The following is a 16,713-nucleotide window of genomic DNA, read 5'->3' as shown; positions in this document are numbered from 1 at the left end:
CTTTCTATGATCCGGTGAAATTCATAGCTTGCCATCGATGGAACTTCTATGATCCAGTGAATTTCAGAGCTTTTCCATCGATTGATTTTCTATGATCCAGTGAAATTCAGAGCTTTCCCATCTATGGAATTTCTATGATCAGAGAAAAAGTGGTAATGAACTATCGATGACCCATCGGTGGACTTTTCTTGAAATTTCTATGATCCATCGATGGGATTCACTGGGACTCCAACCCGGGTTTTTATACGACATATTCCGGATTACAGATGTGTAAGATTGTACATAGTGTGTCAATAAAGCTGGCTCTGATAAGCAATTATTGGAATTCAAATTCAGAGAATCGTAGTTTGCTGCAATCTTGCTGACCAAAAATCTCAAACAGCAACTAGTTTGACGGCATTGCATGCAACGAATTAGATTTTTGTGTTACTTTCTAATGTAGGAACATCAAACTGGAATGTACTAGTAAAAATAGGCACAGATAAATATATTCATAGCTCTTTGGAAATTAATCAGTCCCGTTAGAATTGGAAGATATGGAAATGAACACTAGCCTGGGTTGGTTGAATTGAGCCATGCTTGGACAACAGTTGCATTAAGTGCACTGGGGTCATAGTTCACGGTTAGTGCATACGGAACAGCTGTAAATACAAAAAATAATCATAGCAATCAACTACGGAAAACGAAAGAAATCCTTAACTGGTATTCAGTTCACGAATAAGCATTGCAGCTGAAGTCTCAAAGTGTTGAAAGTGTCTTATTATGTGAGATCTTATTATGTATAACAGTAAAAAAAATTTAAAGTTTTATTTTTTTTCTGATGGTTATTCAGTGAATCACCGCTTTGTATTCAATGTCTCAATTACCTATGTTAGCAAACGCCTTTCGTGAATTTAGTAGAAAACACGCTAACTCTAGTAGGATAAAATTCCATTTAGTTGGGCAACACATAAATCTAACAGAATAGACAGATTTGCCAACAAAGGAATAGATAGTGAAGTCAAGTGACTGCAAATAATTTTGATACTTCAAATTTATTGAGTAGTTAATGCGTCAAATGTTTGAATTCGAATCTTTAATGTCACAATACTGAAATTGTTAACTTTGTGAGACGAACCCTTGAAGTCATCCTCGATCCAGCCCTGTTGGTCTAAGCTGACATACCACGTGATGATGTTGTTGCAAATAGACTCCCTGTAGTATCCTGTGTTCTCGTAGTTGATAAAACACTCTTGATCCCACAGATTGTCCTAACATCATATGAATGCTTTGTTATCAAATTATTGAAAAATTAATTGTTGTATTTTTTAGTATCCCTGCTTCATTGCTTGTGAACTGCCTATGGCGTGGTGATGGCAAACCTATATGAGTCCTCAACCTAAGGACGCTCAACCAGAAAGTGGCATGAAAATTCGTCCTCACGACTTTAACTTGACCCATTTTCAATTGCCGGACTTCAGCTCGCCCAAAATTTTCAGCTGAACCCAAAGATTCTACATCCACGCTATGAGTTTCTATGCAGATTAAGTAGTCAACGTCTATTGCCCTTTAAACTTTTAATGTTCAGGAAATTAAAAAGAAAAAGGAACTCCGCTGATGTGAGTATCGAAAATTTTCTGTTTTTACAATCGAAATTACCAAAATATCACGCTTTAATATCTTTAATATCAGGGCAATTGTAGTGACGACTGTAAGAGCTATGTTTACTGGTTGCGTTCAACCGAATGAAGTGACAATAACTCACTTGCAAGAAAATTTTCATCTTAAGAGTTCAAAGTTTCTTGATTTTTTCCCGCCAAAATACAAACTTGCGATTCAAAAGCCTTGAAATTCACGTTGCTTTATTGTCAAACTGACCAACCAAGAGAACCTTACTTCAGGAAACATTTCCGAATTGAAGCAAATTATTGAAAAACTTACCAATACTGTAACAAAGCAAAACCTAGTCATACAAAATTTTACAGATAGTCTCGAAAAACTTGAGAACAACCAAATTACTCCAGAAAATAACATCTATCAGTTAGAAAAACGATTAACAGCAGTAGAAAGGTATCAAAACAGACCGTTTCTTATTTTTACTAGCATCGACACCCCAGCTGATGGTAACGTACTTGCACCAATTTTACAGATAGTAAACAAGAAGTTACAGGTTAGTTTGAATCCCGACGAAATCTCGATTGCCCACCCACTAAAATAGGGAAACATTGCGCCTGTTATTGTTCAATTTTTACATTTGCAACAAACGGACATAATTCTGAAACGTGCTTCATTGTAAGCAGATCTGAGAAATTCAATGGGGAATCCTATTTTTATTCATGAACGACTGGCAAAAAAATGTGTTATCATTGAAAAAAAGCTCGAGAACTGGATATTCACTATAAAATTAGGAAATCACACTTATGGGCTTTTGACGGCGAAAGATATCAACCAGTTGATGACATCAGCGAGCTCTCGGATTATCAAAGGAGACAACAAAAGAGTTTGCAAACTATACAAAATAGTGGTACTCCATTCTTGAGCAACAAAAGAACATATGCTTTTTCGCCTGATATGGACGCAACAAACAATGGAAAAGATATACCTATGAACAAAAAACAAGATATGTACGGTGTTTCATTTCAGCAAAATAAAACTTATGCATCAAAAACTAACATTCACAGTCTTGCTTGTTAATATCCGTTCTTCAAACAAACACCTTGAGGAACTTCAGGTTTTCTGCAAACATTTGAGTCCCTACCAACTGTGATTTGTCTGGTTGAAACTTGGATACAGGAGGGTTCTCATGAAGAACACTTCAATATATCAGGTTATCAGAAAATAATTGCTAAAAACAGGGTGGGAATTGGTGTGGAGTAGCCATGTTTTGCAGGGAGGTTATTCTTCTCTTAGAAAGCTTTGCAATGAACTATGGTGAGAACCTAGGTATAAAAATTAGAACAAATAACGAAAACTATACTTTGATTGCATACTATGTTCTCCCAGGGCTCAATAAAAATCAGTTCTGGACATAATTTGACAGCTATTTTAAGACTATGATGGGTGTGAACCAAAATCTTAGAGACTTCAATATAGATCAACTACCTCTGACTCCTATAAAAAAGCGATTTGAAGATGTTATCTCTAGTAATGGTATAAACCTAATGGATTCGGGTATAAATAGAGAAACGTCAACAGCAAAATCATCCCTCGATTTTTTTCCGACAAATATCAAAAAAGATCAATGCATAGTAAATTCTATCAGTTACGACATTACCGATCATTATCCCGTATTTTTTTGTCTAACAAAATAGATGATAAAAAACAGATAAAAGCATTTAAACGTCGTAATACGTCTGTTTTCAACAACAAAACACTGTTTGAAAAATACAAAAGGGAATTTGAAAAAAAACCTAAATATATTTCAGAACAACAATACGGATCAAACTTTCAACGCATTTTCTAATTGTTTAGATATTGTAGTCGACAAATACCAGCATTTGGTGATATCAAAGAAAAGAAAAATAGGAACCAATGGGTCACAAATCGATTAAAAATTTTTTTTGCGAAGAGAAACAATGCAAAAACAAAACGGTTGAGAACAAAAAAATAACATTGATAAAAAATAGATATCTTCAGCTGAAATGCAAGAGCACTCAAGTTATGAACGACGCAAAAAAATTTTTATACAAAAGAAAATTCACAATTGTGGTAGGAACTCAAGGAAAATGCACAAAATCATAAGCAAAATGACAGGCAGGAACAGCAGAAGTGATGTGAGTTTTAACCTTGTTTTCAATAAAATTGGAACTGATGACCCCAGTACAATAGCTGACTGTTTCAATGAACATTTTGTAACTGTTGCAGATGAAATAGTTAACAAATCACCACAAATAAGTTTTCCTTCATCTAATTATGCTGAAGAACAATCTATGATGCTGCATGAAACAAATGTGGTAGAAGTGCTTTCACAAATGGCAAGCCTAAAACACTCTTTTGCGTATGGTGTGGATCTGATCACTAAAGCCTTTATTAAGAGATTTGACAGAAATTTAGCCCCATTTTTAGTTAGTTATATAAACAAATTTTTTTGAGCGGAGTTTTCCCAAATAATTAAAACGAGCAAGTATCCAACCTTATTTCAAAACGTGATCAAAAACTGATGTCAATAACTATCGACCAATTTCAATTTTGCCGTCTTTTGGAAAAATATTTGAAAAAATTATGAAAATCAAAATTCTCGACTATATAGAGAAATTCAAAATTCTTGGTGAAAATCAGTTTGGTTTCCTCAATCGGAGATCAACAGTTGATGCACTCTCGTGAGTGTAGTGGAAAGAATAAGGTTGGAAAAAAGGGAACAATAGCACCACGGTATTCCTAGATTTTAGAAGGCTTTCGACACGGTAAATCACTTGCTGCTGTTGAAAAAATTAGAAAACTTTGGATTTAGTAGTCAGGTATTAAGCTGGCGTTCTTCATATCTCAAATCAAGAACACAGTGTGTTATATGGAAAAAAAGAATATCGAAAGAACTGACAAAAACAAATGGAGTTACTCAAGGTTCCGTTCTGGGTCTTGTTTTGTTTATACTGTACTTTACTGACTTTGTGGACGCTTGAAAACTATCCACTCCGTATTTTTTTGCCGATCACACCAGCCTTCTATTCAACATAAGACCAACTTCTGAAGAGTTAAATACTGAAATTCATTCAGTTTCACTGTGGCTTCATCAAAATAAATTGGATTTAAACGAGTCAAAAACATTTTTAATGAATTTTTTTGAAACTAAGGCAAACACAAACATTCAAAATTGCGCGATTCAGAACTGCAATACCTACGAATATCTAGGAGTAATTCTAGACGCGAATTTAACTGTCGAAGCACATGTGGAATTCATTGGTTTAAAATTAAAGAAGCGGATCGGAATAACTGCAAGGCTGAGGAAAACTTACAGTCGCAGCACCACTTTGATGTTCTATAAAACTACCGTGGAACCAATTTTTTAGTATGGACTTCTTATTTATGGTGGAACAACGTTAAATAAGCTTCAAAAAATTGAACAGTTACAAAAGAAAATTTTGAGAATTGTCTTTGGAAAGAAACCAAGTGACTCCATCTTTGAAACTTTAATCGAGTTCAAATTTTTAACAGTTTCTGAACTATACATAAAACATCTGCTTTCATTCAGCCTTAAATCACACTTTGGGTTACATTCAAACAAAATGATGCATGAGATTTTGACCGCAAATCAAAGTTCTTCCTACAATACTCGTTCGAAAAACACTCTTATTATACAAACAAAAACATCAAAAAGAAATTCAACTCGGACCTCTCTGGGTTATCGCGGTATAATTTTGATAAATTTTCTAATGAAACAAAAAATACTACCTCAGCTTAAACAGGAAACCATGTCCTGTATAAAATTAGAAAACTAGTCAATGCACTGCAATATAGCTTGATCATTCAAAACGATACGCTAAAAACTTGTCTTAAAATAAAGCCAGGGCGCTTAATTAAGATACGTTAGTATTGGCAACTATCTTAATGAAACTTTGGATTTATGCATCTTTAATAGTGGATTCTGCTGTGTCCACAACTTCTGCATACTTTATAAAAATAACAGGAGAAATTCAAACTCAATTCAAATTTTTTATATTGAAAACTGACTGCCCAATGCAATGCTACTTTAGTTTTGCTATTGCATGCTTGACCATCGATTTATGACCATAATCGAATTTAATTCGATATGAAAAGACGTGAGGATCCGTCAAAACACTAATGAAAGCAATCAAGAACTTCAAGTAATTGCTTGACTGTGTAATTTCTCTAAATATTGCCTCCTGCACTAACTACACTGACCTTTTACATTTTTTTTCATTAGTCCAGATTATTAGTTGGGAATCTTTTTTAACATTCGAACTCAGTAAAAACTTCAAAAATGAGATTGATTGCTGAAAAAAGTTTTTGGCTATTTTTTCGTTTTTGAAGCTTTTCTGGAAAATTTTTAAACTTAACAGCAATTAGATAGTCTTAATGGTAAGTTTTATAGTATTTTTCATATAGCCGGTTCCTGTTGATAAAATTTTTTAAATCTTGTCAACCGCTAATGAAGTACTAAATGATCGGTAATTTAAGATTTGTGTTTTCTGCGTTGTGCCAGTTTTAGATGCGATGTGTAAGCGTTTCTTTCCGACTCTAACGATGCTGTATAAGAGCAGAGAATATAGCCAAAGAGAGCGAATGAAATGCTGAAACGTCTAAAAGTAGCAATGTGGCCATCCTCTCTATTCTAATGCGTCTCAATTAAACATTTTGAAACAGAAACAAGAAAATTAAGATAAGAAAAGTAACCGACTAAACCAGATTTAGCATCTGACAAAGTTTACTTCACGTTCAGGTTGCGATTATAAAAACTATGCAAAAGACTTTGTAGATATTTATTTTGCAACTGCAAATTACCAACCGAAAAACGAACTATCAGACCGGTTAATAAAAAACGAGGAAAGGGAAAGATGACAAAGGACAAAATTAAAAACAACAAAATTCTCTACAAAATTCATAGACAAAATTCTCCACAAAATGCTAATATTAAACCTCCAAAACATTGTCAGGGTAAATTCCATAAAAAAATTCCGCTTATTCAGTCACCAACACAGTATTATGCAGAGAAATGTATCACAACAACAGAAAAATGCAAAGATCAGAAAAATTTACACAAAGAATTTTGTAATTTTTTCATCGAGAAGTGACCTCTCTAGCTCGCAAGAGTCCCCTAAAACTTAAATTGATTTTGCAGCCAGATCAGTCACTCAACTAATAGTTGGCAGATAGAAATGATACAATAGTTTTAAAAAAGCAAAGGCACATGAAAATAGAAATTTTTGTATTTTATTTCAAAGAAAAGGTCATGTCTAGCTTTAGAGTATCACCTGATACTAGCAAAACTCAAGGAACATTTTTGGATTGTGAAATGATCGAGAACTTTTAGAGCGAAAAGCATAAAGTCAGATAAAGTAGGCAAAACCTTTAAAAAAAACTGACAAAAAGTGCGAAATTTGTTCTTTTGTTTTTCTCAATTTTGTTTATTCAACATTTTATAATAACTATCAATTAAAATGCAAGACAACCAATAAAAACTTATTCAAGCAACACTTTTTCCTCAAATGCTATAAAAATGAACAAGAATTCAAAAACTGTTCAAAAAAGCTCACGAGAAAATGGTAAAAATAGCCGAAAAGTCTTTTAAACATTTCAGATGGTCACAAAAGTCTTCCAAACTAGTGATTGTTGACTGCAACGCCTTTGATAATTCAATGCAACACCTTTGAATGAAAAAAGAAGGAAGTTAAAACTAAAAACTGCTTTGAAAAAGCGGAACTTGGTGGAAAAAAAATGGCTTGCTTAGCGAAACTTTTTTTACACAATCTTTTCTCACTCTCTATCTCTCTCTCCCCAGAAAGCGACATGAATTGAAAACCCCTCTTTTTCCTTCTCTTTAATTCGTTCAGCTTTTTGATCTAAACACTTAGTCTTCACGTGCGGCATTGATTTTTACAACGTATTTTAAATAAACGTTTAAAACATAACCGACTAAACGTCGGAAGAATTGCTCTCGATTGACTATTGGGAGCTCTAATCAATTGCAGCCTGCTTCAGTCGGGGGGGGGGGGGGGGGGGAGAGCTTAAATGAGACTAAGAAGTTTAATAGTGGGCGTCAAATAACCACATTAGAGCTTAACATATACCACTACTAAAATTTGAAGTGAAAAATGGCACCAGTTTCGGCGCACTTTTCATTTGACTTTTAGTATTAAATTGCCACCAAATGAGTTCAGCTGCTTGAAATTGTGATTGAGAGAATTATAGATCACGTGAAACGCATAAAGTCAAGTGCGTAAAAGTCACTCGGAAAGTCAAAACCGTCAAGCAAAAATTTTGCATAAAATATAGCTGTTAAATATGGACAGGTTTTCTCAACAGTAGTTTAAAAAAACGTGTATCTTCATTTAAAAAAATTGCGATTTGGAATCGATTGCAATATATTTCAAGTTTTTATTTTTTTAAAGTTTTGATCGAATCAACCACATGATCAGTCATTGCCACTCAGATTTAGACCTCGACTTATGAAAAGACTTCATAATTCTAGCGGGGGGAGGGTCCATGATTGACTATGATTACATTACACGGTCCAGCACATAGTTAATGTCGAAGCAAACTCTATTCACTGTTTCAGTTGGAGTCTTTTCATAGCAAGTTAAGGTTGAGCTGCATCAAAAGACACGGCTAATGGCTCTGGAACCAATGCTTCACGAAAGCGACCGAGTTACTAACAGCCGTGTGCCCAACTAGTAACTTTGTTAAAATTATATGCAACATATTGGTTGTATCAAGCGTACAATTGCAACAGTTCATTGCTCTAAAAACTCTTGACTCCATGTCCAGTTTCTGGCGCACGTTTCCTCGAATTGCTTGAAGCTTAGCTCTGATGTTCTGATAAAATGGCGCTATTGCCAGGAACATCAACCTGGGTGGTGTAATTTTCTTCTACAACCAACTTTGTCTCAAAACCATGTTTTATTGTCGTGACATGGAAAGGGACTAGACTAATTTGGATTTTTTTGGGATGTTACCTGTCGATCGTTGTCGACAAGTGCAACTGCAATCACTGTCATATTGATATAATCAAATTCACTCGAGTTCACCAGAGCAGACCCAGTGTGCAAAACACCTTCAGTTCCTGCAAGAGAGACAGAATGAGAGGAAATTAACACCCGATCAGACCTTGGTTCGACCATTATCCAGACTTTTGCGCGACCTTGCATTTTCCAGCCCATGTCATTTTGAATGCAGCTAAGAATTGCGAAGCTTGAAAAAGTGTTTAACTGTATTGTAACGTTTAGTGTGACGTATCGAACCTGGTATGATGTATCCATTTTCACAAACTGTTATCTGGTTGTAGATGTCTGGCCCAATCAGGAACGAGGCATCGGTAGGACTCTTCACAACCCCACACGCATCTAAAAGGGAAACGATACTTGGTAATCAATTCGACCAAAAAATAAGCCAAATGGTTTCAAATAATCAGCTACATTCACTTTTCTTCCCACAAAAAATTTGTAAAGGGCTGTTTCCAAACGCCTAGAATTGACCGGAAAAAGTTCCAGTGAGAAATGACCGATCCTCAAATTTGATCAGATAACCAAATAGAAATACCCCTTCACCCCAAAAAATATACTCCCAAACAAAAAGCAATTCCTGGCTTAAAAATTAAAAAAAATTATTATTGACTAAACAACAAAATAAACCTAGAATTGACTAGGACTAGATTTGGAAAACCAATTTAGAAAAGAAAGCCTAAAAATTCAAAAACATTTTTAAAAAATGTTCAAATGGCCGCATGTGAACAAAAAAACCAGGACAACGTTCAAACGCTGTTATCTCACTCTACTTCGCTTTCTTTTCCGCTCAAAATCTTGTTTTGGTGCGACAAAAATCATCATTTCAATTTCACTTAAAAAATCATGAAAAATGAGAACAGATCCAAAGAAAAAATATACCCAGAATAATTCAGGGAACGACACCGAGAACACAAAAAGACCCATCCAAAAACTTAGTACTTATTTAAATCACACGTTAGAATTCGAGAAATGTGATGTCCATTCATGAAAAAAACACTTAGAAACAAATTGAGCTATGAAAAACTAATAAAAAGAATGCGTTTTTTAAATTTTTAATAGACACACACACAAATAGCTTAAAAACAAGTCTACGGTTTCAGAAAAAAATAAGAAAAATATGATATCTGAATTTTCTATCAGTTTTTTCAACAAAAAAAGTTTTATGCCAACAAAACTGTATACATTTGTTATATAAAAACTCTTTAAATAATAGGCGTCATTTGGAATACTACTTAGGGTTATACAACAAAACAATAAGCGAATACTGGCTAAAATTCGCTAAAAAAAGCAAAATGGCAGAAAAACCTCCAAATTAGCGTTAACTTCAAATTATTTTGTCATAAACCTCAAATTCACAATCAGAAAAGCTCAAATATAAAGCAACTTCGTATTTAAATCTCTTAAAAAAAGAAACAAACTGCTTTAAAAAACCGGAACGAAATTTTTTTCTCGCTTACAGCTCACACAACAATTGTGTCACATTTGAATTTCTCGCTCTCTCCAAATCAGTGGTATGAACGAAGAACCACTCTCTTCACGCTCCATTTGAACAGCATCCAAACAACACCAAAATATTTTCACGTGTTTCATTTCGTGTCTAAAGATTTACTCCAATAAGAAATATTGAAAAGACACTTCTGTAATACTTCTCTCCGAGTTTAAAAAGATAGTTACCCATTACAATTCAGAGATCAGAGATTTGCGTATAGTTTTCCTTAGGGACTGATTATTGATGATTAGAAAATTGTTCTTATTTTGTCTGTAACATAATTTTAGAGCAAAATTCAATTCGCAAAATCTACCGAGAATTGGAAAATTATTGAAGATATTCTGAAGTTGTAACGTATCAACTCTGTGTGAGCGTTTCCGCTTTACAAACAAATTTTTCATTATAATTTTTCACAAACAAGACATAACAATCATTTTACAGGATTGAAACCATATAAAATACGTTTAAAGCTGTAATTAGAGAATGGAACCTTTGAAAACCCATGTGATATACTTGATTAGCCTGATAAACTTCTTTCTCCTTGTATTTGGTATAAAATTTACCTTCCTCAACTGTGAATTTATGCTTAACAGCAGACAAAATATTCAAGGATTCTTTGAATTAAACATTGAATTAATAACAAGAAGGAAAGTAGGATTAGAACACTGAAGTTTAAGGCAGCCCGGGTCGAGGTTTTTGGGTAAATTTTTGTAAGAAATGCGGTGATTGCGGTGAATTGTTGTAAGAAATGCGGTGATTGAGGTGAATGCGGTGAAAATAAATATTTCACCGCACTTCACCGAATTTCTTACAAAAATTAACCGCAAAATTCACCGCATTTCTTACAAAAATTCACCGCATTTGCTTTCCAACGTTTAATCAATCTGGTTTAAATTCACAAGAAATATCAAAGAAGTAAGGAAGAGCTGGCGCAGCAGAATAAGCAGTTGCAGGCATGCAGGAGGTCAGAGGTTCGAACCCGGGTGGGGACGATTCTTTTTTATAAGAATACTGAGAACGCGGTGAAAATAAATAATTCTCCGCGATTCACCGCATTCACCGCACAAAGATGTAAGAAATACGCGGTGAAAGTTATTTTTCTTTGCAACCTTTAATTTAAACAACCTGAAGCTAGCATACTAAAGTAAGTCTGATCAGTAAGAACTTTTTTCGTACGCCAAAAAAATTAGCGTCTATTTACTAAAAAACATGGATGAAGTAGCTCATCACAAAACAAATAAAAGAAAAACAACGGATCTTTTAATTTGAAGACCGCTGAGAATTGAAACAAGTTACACGTGATGGGATGAGAAGAGAAAGCAGAGCGTTGTTTTAAAGACTCTTATAGGAAACATTTTCGATTAAATAAAATTAAAAGGACATCAGTTGAACCATGTGACTCCGTATGAGAACGAGGAGACGATTTTGCAACTTTAATTTTGAATCTTCTGCCGAAAAATTTAGGAATTCTTGGATCTTTTCACCAATCTTTGGTGTTTACAATTTAATGGTGCAGCGAACTTTTGAAATTAATACATTTGCAGTAATTTAAATCTGTATATAATGAAAGCAGACAAATAATCATGCGTGTTTTCACCTTTTTTGCGCTTATCTATCAAAAGATTGGCTTTATGACAGTAACATTTTTGACAATTGGGTAACCAAAAGTCCATTCAATCTTGTACCGGTGACAGCAATTAATGATGACTCAAATAAGAGATCTCTTAAGACAAAAAAGTACATAATTAGAGGATGCAAACAAACTGGTTATATAGGACTGGGGGCAAAACAGAAAAGATCCAAGAACCCCCTTCTGATTTATACTTTACCACAATATTGCTGGGACTACAGTTTAGATAGCCGAGTATCAGTTTAAGCGTAACTGCGGACCACTGTTCACGGCCACGCAACTCATGCGCTGTAGGATGTAATCTGGATATTGCGAGTCGGCTATCGCGCAAGGCCTCGACACGCGCGCCCACCGAACTGCCGGTCTGAAAAAGTTTTCAATTTGTATTCCAATTTGGATAACTGCCATAGCATGGCGTATATAATAGGCTATTCAGTTTAATATAGTCTGCGCTTAAGTGGAAATTATAAGTAGTTTCTGAGTGTTAAATAAATCGCTCGCCTAGACACTATTCAAGAACAGCTCCTTTTCCAAAGTGGGTGGTGGGCAAGGTTACGTATAACAAAGCCGACGTTAGCATACTAAAGTAAGTCTGATCAGTTTGAACTTTTTTGCGTAGTCCAAAAAAATTAGCGTCTATATACTAAAAAATATGGATGAATTATCTCATCGCAAAACAAATAAAAGAAAAACAAAGGATATTTTATTTTAAAGACCGCTGAGAATTGAAACACGTTACACATGATGTGATGAGAAGAGAAAGCAGAGCGTTGTTTTAAAGACTCTTATAGGGAAAAATTTTCGAATAAATTTAATTAAAAGGACATCAGTTGAACCATGTTTTTCCGTATGAGAACGAGGAGACGATTTTGCAACTTTAATTTTCAATCTACTGCCGAAAGATTTAGGAATTCTCGAATCTTTTCACCAGTTTTTGATACCATGTAGTAAATCCAGATATTTTCTGTTTCACACAAGGTCTTAACACTTTAATGGTGCAGCGAACTCTTGAAATTAATACATTTGCAATAATTCAAATCTGTATATAATGAAAGCAGACAAATAATCATGCGTGTTTTCACCTTTTTTGCGCTTATTTATCAAAAGATTGGCTTTTTAACAGTAACATTTTTGACAATTGGGTAACCAAAAGTCCGTTCAATCTTGTATCGGTGACAGCAAGTAATGATGACTCAAATAAGAGATCTCTTAAGACAAAAAAATACATATTTAGAGGATGCAAACAAATTGGTTATCTATGACGGGGTGGCAAAACAGAAAAGATCCAAGAACCCCCTTCTGTGTTATACTTTACCACAATATTGCTTGGTCTACAGTTTAGATAGCCGAGTATCAGTTTAAGCGTAACTGCGGACCACTGTTCAAGGCCACGCAATGCATGCGCTGTAGGATGTAATCTGGATATCGCGAGTCGGCTATCGCGCAAGGCCTCGACACGCGCGCCCACCGAACTGCCGGTCTGAAAAAGTTTGCAATTTGTATTCCAATTTGGATAACTGCCATAGCATGGCGTATATAATAGGCTATTCAGTTTAATTTAGTCTGCGCTTAAGTGCAAAATTATAAGTCGTTTCTGAGTGTTAAATAAATCGCTCACCTAGATTCTATTCAAGAATAGCCCCCTTTGCAAAAGGGGGTGGTGGGCAAGAATACGTACAACAATGCCGACGTAAAACTGCCGATTATAAAAGTGCCAAAACTGTATTCAGTTTTTCACCCGATAGATTTCTATACCAATCAGATTTTTTCAATCGAAATGAGCACAAAAATTTTGAACCAAATACAATGAAGTTGGCAGGTTTTGGATGTTATTGTTAAATAGGACACGATAATTGGAGCGAGATAAATTTTGAACAAACATTGATAATTGCGGAACATGGCCGCGCCTCAGCGGCTGGTTGGACTCAGTACAAATTTATCACAACAAAACTACTGATCAGCGGGCCCTGGTTGCTTTGAAAATAAACTGCGGTGGCATTTATCTGATAAATAATTGGTCTTGGCAGTTTTGGCACTTTTAAATTCAGTTTCGGTTTCGGCACTCTTTTACGTTGGCATAGATTCACGTAATCGGTGGGCAATTGTTGAAAAAATCCAAATTCTTCTTTTTTAACTGCTTACATGTTTCATAAAAATGGATTAAGAAAATGACTTTTATAAATGGATAGCATACAAATTTAATGCAAAAACAACTGCAGCCATTGTACCAAATAAAGCCAACGATGAAGTTTCTTGTTAATCTCCAGTAGCACGAAATTGCGCCCCAAAATTTGCTTTTCTGGGCAATGATTCTTCTTAATTTCCTGTATAAAAGTTTCCCATCTAAAATAAATATTAGGCAGCAGCTATAGTGAGAGTCTTTTAGAGCAGTGGAGTAGATGAGCATTTTGTTTCCATGCAAGTGAGTTGTTGTCATAAAACGACTAAATAGATAGATGGAATTGATTTCCATCTTGTCTGTATAAGTCCCATGGGAGGGTTCTGCAGATAAGAAGGTGAATGTAGATGAGATAGCATATCTTCGTAAAATCATCCCACAAGTAATTTATAGCTGGCCAACTCAAAGTCCCTGATCTGGAATGTGGAGACCTTAATGTACTCTCGCTAACAGCACAAGAGTTTTAGACGCCTCGAGCAAATTGTCTCTGAGAAAGTTAAGTACAATTAAGCCGTCCTGTTCATTGGCGTTATTGCTGAAAAAGGTCAGCCGTGGAGCGTACCTACGCACATACTCGGAAAACTGCTAACAGGTTCGTTTGATCGAAAAACATTTTCGCAATTCACGCAGCGAAAAAAAAGCATGTGACCCTTAATTTTTTTTATTGGGTGGGGTCCATCCAGGTCCGAAACCTTAAAGCTCGAAAAATAACTTCTTCCGATGACTTTCGTAGCTGTTTCGGGTGGTCCTTCAATTTCGTTAAAAGTAGTTTTATAGGATCCCACTAAAGAGAGAATACATTAGCATCATCTAAAACTAATGATATCAAAAAATGTATACAAAGAACAATAAAGAATGGACGATTATCGACTGAAAGAAAATTAACTAAATTACAATTTCTGATCCAGAAAAACAAGTCAAAAGGTTAGTAACAATTCCAGAAAAGAGCATCCAGCCGGAATAAAGAAGACCCACTTGTTCGGGTCTTTCCCATTATAGCCCCCCCCCCCCCCCCCCCCCCCCAGTTTAGTGGTCAGATAACCTATAGCCCCCCCCCCCCCAATCATGGTAAATATACCATAATGGGGGGCTGTATTTTCATGGGGGGCTATAATGGGAAAGACCCGTTTGTTCAGACAAAAATTAGCGAGAAATGTTTGAATGATTCAGGTATTTTTGGAGAGTTGTGGCATATAGACTAGAGTCGGAAAATTTTGATGAGTAGATTTCTATTACCGATTTAGATTTATCTGCGAAAAAGAGAGATTAATGTTGAATTTGACTTCTTATCATCAACCAAGGGGTTGCTGAGGCAACTTTGCTCAGATTTTTCCTGTTTTTATGAGATAATAATTAGAACTAACAACACAACTGTGATGATGTTATGTGGAGGTTGTGCTTCAAAATGTAAAAATTAATATAATTTCCGCTAATGAAACATTACAAAAAGCAGCAAACGACTTGAAAAATCATTGGAGAAAGTCACAAAGTTATGAATTTTGTAGATTGAACATGAATGAATCTTTGTTTTCAAATGTGCTTAAAAATATTTTTGATGGACTATAGTTTGATAGAGAGAAACATTATAAAATATAATAAAAATAAGTGAAGAACACAGTTAAATATCTGGATAATAATTGTAATTGAATTTACATGCAACGCATCAGGTGAAGTTTAGGTTATATTAGAAAAAATGGATCTTTTCCGTTTGTGCCCACAATACGTGATGCATCCCCCCCCCCCCCCCCCCCAGATAAAGAGCGCGTGTCATTACAAAGTGAATCATTGTAACAATATGGCCTGGGGTCATTCAATTTATATGAAAGAAAAAAAGAAAATCAATTGACTTACCTTTCTTCTTATCGAGGAAGTGGGGAGAAGTTGCATCATCTGGCACTAAGAAGAATAGAAGACCTCCAGTGATATTTTGAGGTGCCGTACTCTCAACCCAATTTATGTGCGCTATAAACCATCCAATGAACAGCATTAGCTGGCTCGCCAACATAGTTCACAACAACAGCTATAAACAGATTACCCAGTGAAATTAGGAAATTCGAAAAATAGTTTTTTTTTGTTCTGAAATCAATGAGACCACAAAAGCCACAACTAGCCACGGGCAAAAAAATCTTCCTGAGCAAGCACCCATGTTTCCGAAAAAAAAATGTCTTTCAAATTTGGCGGAACTCCAGTCGAAATGTCAGCGCAGAAACGTGCTAAGAGGAAAACTGCGATGAGTGCGGTAAAAAAGATGCAAGAATTGTTGTTGATTGCGGTGGAAAAAAGATTGCGGTGGAGATCAGCGCTAAATATCGCATTTCTCACAAATTTTTTGTTATTCTCACAAATTATTTCTCACCCCAGAAAATAATGACAAAAACATGCAACAATTGCGTTGAATGCAATGAGAACGGTGAAAAAATTTACCGGTAAAAACTACAAACCGCACAAAATTTCACCAAGTTAGCGCAATTTTCTATCAAATCAATTTTTTAAAGAAACTTAATAATAATTCAGGTGAATACAAAGAAAGCTGTAAAAAAGCATTTCAGCGCGCAGCGCCTTCACTAGTAACACAAACTTTTAGCAACACAACTTATGTAATAAACGAAAACGTATATCGTTTCAGCCTCTACATTAAAAGAAATGAAAACTCAATCAAGTAGCTGCTCATTCTTTTTGCTGCCTCTACAGACGTTTTCCGGCAACAATGCATCGGCTCATCGAAATGAACTCAAAATATGTCTTCATTGAGTCGAAG

The 16,713-nt window shown here is 35.2% G+C and overlaps 1 protein-coding gene across 1 annotated transcript in view; it reads right to left on the bottom strand.

Moving 5' to 3' along the window:
- The window catches only part of LOC142354357 (uncharacterized), a 350,658-nt gene that overhangs the window by 32,446 nt on the left and 301,499 nt on the right, over positions 1-16,713 (bottom strand). The window contains exons 2-6 of the mRNA XM_075406628.1: positions 15,807-15,975; positions 8,895-8,996; positions 8,610-8,716; positions 1,118-1,250; positions 555-641 (exon numbers count right to left, since the gene is read on the bottom strand). Coding sequence (XP_075262743.1) covers positions 555-641; positions 1,118-1,250; positions 8,610-8,716; positions 8,895-8,996; positions 15,807-15,960 — 583 coding nt within the window. The 5' untranslated portion in view covers positions 15,961-15,975. The remainder of the gene's footprint in view (positions 1-554; positions 642-1,117; positions 1,251-8,609; positions 8,717-8,894; positions 8,997-15,806; positions 15,976-16,713) is intronic.

This window comes from Convolutriloba macropyga, chromosome 15, assembly GCF_964194025.1.
Source record: "Convolutriloba macropyga chromosome 15, txConMacr16.3, whole genome shotgun sequence".
Classification (NCBI taxonomy): Eukaryota; Metazoa; Xenacoelomorpha; order Acoela; family Convolutidae; genus Convolutriloba; species Convolutriloba macropyga.
This window is presented reverse-complemented; position numbering and strand designations above follow the sequence as displayed.